The sequence below is a fragment of the Pipra filicauda genome, unplaced genomic scaffold, assembly GCF_003945595.2.
Source record: "Pipra filicauda isolate LSUMZ 115617 unplaced genomic scaffold, ASM394559v2 scaffold198_size2598500_pilon, whole genome shotgun sequence".
NCBI lineage: Eukaryota > Metazoa > Chordata > Aves > Passeriformes > Pipridae > Pipra > Pipra filicauda.
The window spans coordinates 342-7379 of record NW_024104307.1 but is presented as its reverse complement, the minus strand read 5'-3'; the positions used below and the strand labels follow the sequence as shown (position 1 = coordinate 7379).

General features: G+C 51.0%; 1 protein-coding gene across 1 annotated transcript; it reads left to right on the top strand.

The window, feature by feature from the left end:
• The first annotated feature begins 618 nt into the window (after positions 1-618).
• Positions 619-2538, top strand: LOC113995979 (endogenous retrovirus group K member 8 Gag polyprotein-like). Its single transcript, XM_027736569.1, has one exon. The coding sequence runs from the start codon at positions 619-621 to the stop codon at positions 2536-2538; it is 1920 nt and encodes a 639-aa protein (XP_027592370.1).
• The last annotated feature ends 4500 nt before the right edge of the window (positions 2539-7038 follow it).

Sequence of the window (7038 nt, the reverse complement as noted above, 5' to 3'; positions counted from 1 at the left end):
GTTCTCCATGTTGTCCCCTTTTTCTTCCCTCAGTTTTCCCGCCTTTTCCCTGCTTTCCCGCTCCTCTGCCTGCCATTGGCTAGGTTTTGGTGCAGTGCAGAGGTAGCTCCCATTGGTCCTTTCCCCCGGAGATGTCCAAATCCCTCCTCTCCTGACCCAGCTGCCCAATCACCATACTTCCCTGGTTGTCAATCCCATGCTCCTCCCTAGCCCAAGTTCCACCCCTTATCCAACCCTATATAAGTTGTTACCCACCTAATAAAGTTGGCATTGCTTCCCTCACCTTCAATCGTGTGAGAACCCTTATTGCAGTGCTCAACCCTATCCTTTATCCCTGCGGGTTGCGGCAAGTGGCGCCCAACGTGGGGCCCGGTTGAAGGTCCCTTGTATCAAGGGAACTCCCGTGCTATCACCTGGGCTCAGGCGGCGTCAAGAGGGACGACTGCTCCGCCAACCCTCCTTCGAGCAGCAGACGGCTACAGACCCCGACGGTCGTGTGGGCCGCGCACCAGACAGGTGAGCCTCGAGGGACATCCCTAACACCTACCCTTCACTTCATACCCCATATTTTATTTTTTAAGAGAGGAGTAACATCGGAGAGTGTCCCTGTAAATCACCATGGGTTTGACACTCTCCACCTCTCAAAAGTTTGTCTACAGACGCCTCAAAGACTTTGTCATTGAGCACGGCCACCCGCTCGATAAAAAATCAGCTAAGGCGTTAGCGAGGTGGCTGGACCGCCAGGGCTTTGCCATCCATGACAACATCTCCTTAGAAAAATGGCAAGCCCTAGGTTACAACTTGTGGCGGGATTCTGACAGAGGCGGAAAATTAGCCAAGGAAGCACTAATTGCTTGGAGGCTCATTCTGATGGTGCTACAGCACCAAATGATGAATGCGAACACCAGCCTCACTCAAGACACAACCAAGGACATGGACACTAAAATGGACTCTAATGATACTCAAAATGGCGGGGAGGACACACATATGGACACCACCTTAGAAGATGGCGGGAGGGAGCGTGGCAGAAGAAAGCGTCGATCACAAAATGGCGGCGAGGAGGGACCCCAGCGTCACCAAGAGAGAAGGGGGGAGGGTGAAGAGCGCGGAAAATCAGCGCGGGAAAAGAAGAGGCGGGCCCCCGTAGCTCCACCCCGTGGTCCGCCTCCCTCTCCTCCCACTCGTGGCGCGAGAAGTCCCTCCCCCGACGCGTCTTCCGACATGCCCACTTCCGCCACCCCAGTCTCCTCCCCGGACGCGTCCCCTGCACGTCACCGGCAGGAAGTAGTGGGCGGGGCCAGGGCAAAGGCCAAGCCGGTTTTCCGGAAAGATGGCCGCGTCCATAGGCCCCATGGCACCAGGGCCTACCCCGCTCACCGGGACTCCGATTATGATGATGGGTGGGCGCCGCTTTCCCCGGAAAGGCAGTCTTCCGTTCCGGACATTTGGGAGGCCTTCCGGGAGGAAGCGGCGCGAGCCCAGGACGTTGAATTCCTAAGGGCATTTCCGGTCTACTACGAGGAGGGGAAACCCCCCGAGTGGAGACCGGTGTCCTACCCTATGTTAAAGGACATAAAAAAGGCAATCGTGGAATATGGGTTGGGGGCCCCGTTCACCATAGGCCTCTTGGAATCCTTCTTCCTCGCGTATACGCTAATCCCCTATGATATTCGGGCCGTCATAGGAGGTCTTTTCACAACCGTTCAAGCCTCGGTTTTCGAGGCTGAATGGAAAAAAAGAATCGTTGCCTTTGTCAACGAAAAGATGGAGAGAAGGGGGATTCCAACCAGGCAGGCCATTGACATGCTCTATGGCGAGGGAAATTATTCCAACAGGGGGGATCAGACTCGTTTAGACCCCAAATTATTGAACACCACCAAAGAATTGGCCTTAGAAGCGGTTAAAAGAGTGGCGGATGCCTATGTGCAAGCGCCCTCTTTTACCCTGATAAATCAAGGAACCAAGGAGCCTTTTGTTGACTTTATTACAAGGCTCAAGGAGGCAATTGCTCGGCAGGTCCAACAGAAAGAATCCCAAGAAATTTTATTTAATCGGCTAGTGATTGAAAAGGCAAACGAGGACTGCCAGAGAGTTTTGAAAATGCTTAAAGATCCCACCCTGTTGGAAATGATAGAGGCGTGTAAAAACGTCTACTCCAACGCCAACAAAGCACGGGTAATGGCTGCTGCTTTCTCGGGGCCCCAACATTGCTTTGAATGCGGGGAAAAAGGGCACTTCAGAAAACACTGCCCAAAATACCGGTCGGAGCCCAACTTACCAAACACACTATGTCGGAGGTGTGGGAAGGGACGCCATTGGACTGCCAATTGCAGGTCCAAAACCAATGTTAATGGTGAACCCCTTTCCCCAAAACCATCTCCCAGGCTCCGTAAAAAGGTGACTTTCTCGTCTATGCCCAACCTAAGTCACTGTCCCTGCGAGCAGTCGGGAAACGGGGAGCTGAGCGCCCGGGGGGGCGCGATGACACAAGTTGCTCCCCATTCCATCTTGCGCCAGTCACGCCCAGCTACCCCGTAACTCGACTGCCCCCAGCAGACCCTGTTCCTACTCGGGAACAGTGTAAAACCCTCCCATGGATTGTCCTACATGCCATACATCCATCGACACACTTAAGTTCTTATGAACAGCTTGCAAGGGTCATACCATCTAGCCCTGTTGACCCCGACCTAACTTATTTAATAACGTCACACTTTTCAGCAGTTAGCAAGGGAATTGTAGTTGTTCCCACTCTCCTGACGGGCTTGGCAAATAACAACATTGCCGTTTGTCTAATTGTGCATCTTCCCCCCGTACAGCTGGAGGACCGCTTCCCCGTGGCGAAGATGGTCTCCACTGAAGACCTGCTGTGTGTCTTGTCGGCGGATGAGGAGAAGAGGCAGGAAGCAGAAAGGGAGGTCCTATGGACCACCACTGTAAAGTCATCTCGCCCACTCCTAACATGCTTTATTTACTATCCGCAGCCCAAAAGACCACAGCGAGTCAAGGTGGAGGGCCTCCTCGACACGGGGGCGGACGTGACCATCATTGCCTCCAGAGACTGGCCACACGCGTGGCCAGCTCAGACAGCCTACGTCCGTGTGAGCGGTGTGGGGGGAACGCAGCACCCCGTCAGGAGTCGGGAAGTTTTGACCATCTACGGGCCAGAGGGTAGACCAGCGTCCCTCCAACCGTATGTGTTGAATATTCCAGTCACTTTGTGGGGACGGGACGCCATGGAACAGTGGGAGCTCAAATTGGGCACCCTGACTCCAGAACAAAATTTTTAGAGGGGGTCACTGAAGTAAAGCAGCTCCCCAGACTGAGCTGGAAAACTGACACGCCAGTCTGGGTTGATCAGTGGCCCCTACAGTCAAAAAAGCTGCAAATTCTGAATAATTTAGTTGATCAGGAATTGGAAAAAGGACACTTGGAGTCTTCCACCAGTCCCTGGAACACTCCAGTGTTTGTAATTCAAAAGTCCTCAGGTTCCTGGAGATTTCTCCAGGACCTGCGCAAAGTAAATGAAGTCCTAGAGCCAATGGGAGCCCTCCAGCAGGGAATGCCTTCACCATCCATGATCCCTGCTGAATGGCCCCTAGTGGTGATTGATATAAAGGACTGCTTTTTTCACATATTCCTTAATCCGGCTGATTCGGTCCGTTTCGCTTTTTCTGTCCCTGCCATCAACTCTTGTGAACCTCACCGCAGGTTCCAGTGGCGTGTGCTTCCCCAGGGGATGAAAAATTCCCCAACTCTCTGTCAGATGTTTGTGGCAGAGGTGTTGAGGCCAATTCGGTCGCAATATCCGCAGTCAATCATCTTCCATTATATGGATGATGTATTGATCTGCGCCAAAAATCAATTGGCAGTTGATGAAACCTTAAATTCCACAATCGCGGCATTAAAAAATAATGGATTGGAGATCTCCCCTGAGAAAGTGCAAAGGGAAGCACCTTGGAGGTATCTCGGACTCCAAATTAATGCCAAAAATATCAGACCTCAATCCGTAACGATTGACAAAAATGTCAGAACTTTGAATGACCTCCAAAAGCTACTGGGTGCGATCAATTGGATCCGACCTGTGTTGGGGATCACAACAGGAGATCTGCACCCCCTTTTCGAGCTGCTGCGAGGTGACGCTGATCTGTCCTCCCCACGTTATTTAACATCTGAAGCCCTTGACTCCCTTGCTACTGTTGAAAAGAAAATCTCCGAAAGACAATCATGCAGGAGGATGGAGGGACTGCCATCCTCCTTGGTAGTCATAAAAGAACAAAGACAACCATTAGCCCTCCTGGGGCAATTCACCGGCGACTACAAAGACTTTTGCTTGTGGGAGTGGATGTTCCTCCCTCATCAATTCGGTAAAACCATCACCACTTTAATTGAAATGATTGGGAAAATAATATCAAAAGGTCGCACTAGGTGCTTAGAACTTAGTGGGGAAGAGCCAGGTTTCATTTACCTCCCACTAACTTCTGAACACCTAGACCAACTGCTGCAGACCTCCACTGATTTTCAAATAGCCATCGGGGGCTACCCGGGAGAGATTCGGTTACATCTCCCGGCGTGCCCATTTATTCAGAGATTAATGCATCTTCCAATTCGGCTCAAAATTATGCAATCTGAAAATCCAATTCCAAATGCAAAAACTATTTTTACCGATGGCTCGGGGAGAACCGGGAACGCCGTAATAGTGTGGAGAGAAAACGGTGATTGGCGTCAAAATATCCACAAAGTTCAAGGTTCTCCTCAGATTGTGGAACTCTCGGCAGTTGTACGCGCCTTCCAAATTTTCAGTGGTGAGCCAATAAACATCGTGTCTGATTCGGCCTATGTAGTGGGTGTGGTAAGGAGAATTGAAAACTCCTATTTAAAAGATGTTACAAACCAGAATTTGTTCCAGTTATTAACCAAATTATTGTTCCTAGTAGAACGACGCGAATTCGGCTATTATATCGTCCACACCCGCTCGCACACCACTCTACCTGGTCCTGTGGCGGAGGGGAATCAACTTGCTGACCATCTGGCAGGTATGGTTGTGACCCCCAATTTATATCAACAGGCGAAACTCTCGCACGAATTTTTCCACCAGAATGCGCGATCGCTGCAAAAGCAATTCGGACTCAAATTATCTCAAGCAAAGGAAATTTTAAAGGCTTGCGCTGACTGCCAAACACTTACACCGGTTGTCCCAGAGGGGACAAACCCAAGGGGTTTGTCGCCCCTGGAGATCTGGCAGTCAGACGTAACCCATGTGGCCGAATTTGGGAAGCTAAAATATGTACATGTGTCTATTGACACATTCTCTAAAATGATTGTGGCCACCGCGCATCCTGGTGAGAGGAGTAGTCACGTCAAAAAACACTTCCTGTCTGCATTCGCAAGGATGGGAGTTCCAAAGCAGATCAAGACCGATAATGGACCCTCCTATGTGTCTGCAGACACGAAGAGGTTTTTTGAACAGTGGGGAATACAACATACCACAGGGATTCCCCACAACCCCACAGGGCAAGGTATTGTGGAACGTGCGCACCAAAATGTTAAGAACATGCTTAAAAAACAGAAAGGGGGGAGTATTGGCCTCTCCCCCCAGGAAAAATTAGAGAAAGTTATGTATGTTCTTAACTTTCTCAACATGATGGAGGATACGGAAACTCGTGCAGGCAAAAGTCCTGTAGATCGCCATTTCAGAGCCACAACATCGGCTCTGACTGATCAGAAAGCCAAAGTGTTATTTCGGGACCCACTAACAGAAAAATGGACGGGCCCTTTCCCCTTAATCACCTGGGGGAAGGGCTACGCTTGCGTTGCAGGTCCTGACGGGCCAAAGTGGGTCCCTGCCCGACGAGTAAAGATCTTCAGAGAATCGACGACAAACACCACTTAAGAAGAGACCATGCTTCGAACACCACTTCTCCTACGGATCCTCCTTATGGCTGCGATCGTCCATCCCGCGACAACCATCCCGCTTCAAGGATGGATGAACCAGCCCGATCAAAATCTCTGGGTAACGCTGGCCAAGGCTACGGGCACCGATACCCTGTGCCTGGCCTTGACCAGCGCTGGCAGCCCTTTCAAGACATGTTTGATTGGGATCCCTGTCACTCCATCCGAATGGCCCGCGTTTGTGACACAGACGCGGGCCCAGGGACCCCTAGAACTAAACTCCCCTAATATGGCGCAAGCCATATCATCACTTACCTTCGCAGATGTTCCTTTTCAGGAAATTGATCTTTTAGGTTCACTCCCTTCCACTGCATGCATTATTTTCCATCGGTACACCCAACCTGTTTTGTTTACCCCTCTTAATGTCACTGCATATAAGCCCATCTATAAAGGGACACATTCCCCGTGGTGCAATGGCTCGGTGGCCACCACCATACCCACCGAGCACATCCCACGTAATATGAGGCTCCCCAAGGGATTTTTCCTACTGTGCGGGGATCGGGCATGGCCTGGAATTAGGGCCTACCCGGAGGGAGGTCCTTGCACAGTAGGAAAACTCGCTTTGTTTAATCCGGCTAAATTCTATTTTGAGAATCAATTGGTACACCCAAAACAAAGAGCCAAAAGGTCCCTTTCATTTTCCATGGGCGCCCCTCTTCGTTTTCCTAAACCTGTTGCTCCCAAACCCGCTGCTTCCAAACCAGTAGTTGTTTCTAAAACCCTCCCTGAGTCAGAACCGATTCGGATGCAAAATTCTCTCCCTGCACCTCATATGAATCTTGGAAGGCCACAGTATTGGCCTACTCCTCTGCCCTTCCCAGAGGACTGTGACTCCAACATTCACATTTGGTCCAGAGTGAGGAACTTCTGGGCGTCTTTCCCTATCCCTGGTAGGACAGCCGAATTGCCCTCGCTCTCCTCACGCACCTTGGCTGCTGGTTGACCAAGGAGGCGAACGCTACCACCCAGGCGATAGAGGGCCTGCTTGAGGACACCCAGAAGCTAAAAGAGGTATCTTTACAAAATCGAGCCGCCATTGATTTCCTTCTCCTGGCACACGGTCACGGGTGCCAGGAATTTGAAGGAATG

Excerpts from the sequence above, each read along its gene's own strand:
- LOC113995979 (XM_027736569.1), top strand. The coding sequence starts at position 619 with ATGGGTTTGACACTCTCCACCTCTCAAAAGTTTGTCTACAGACGCCTC.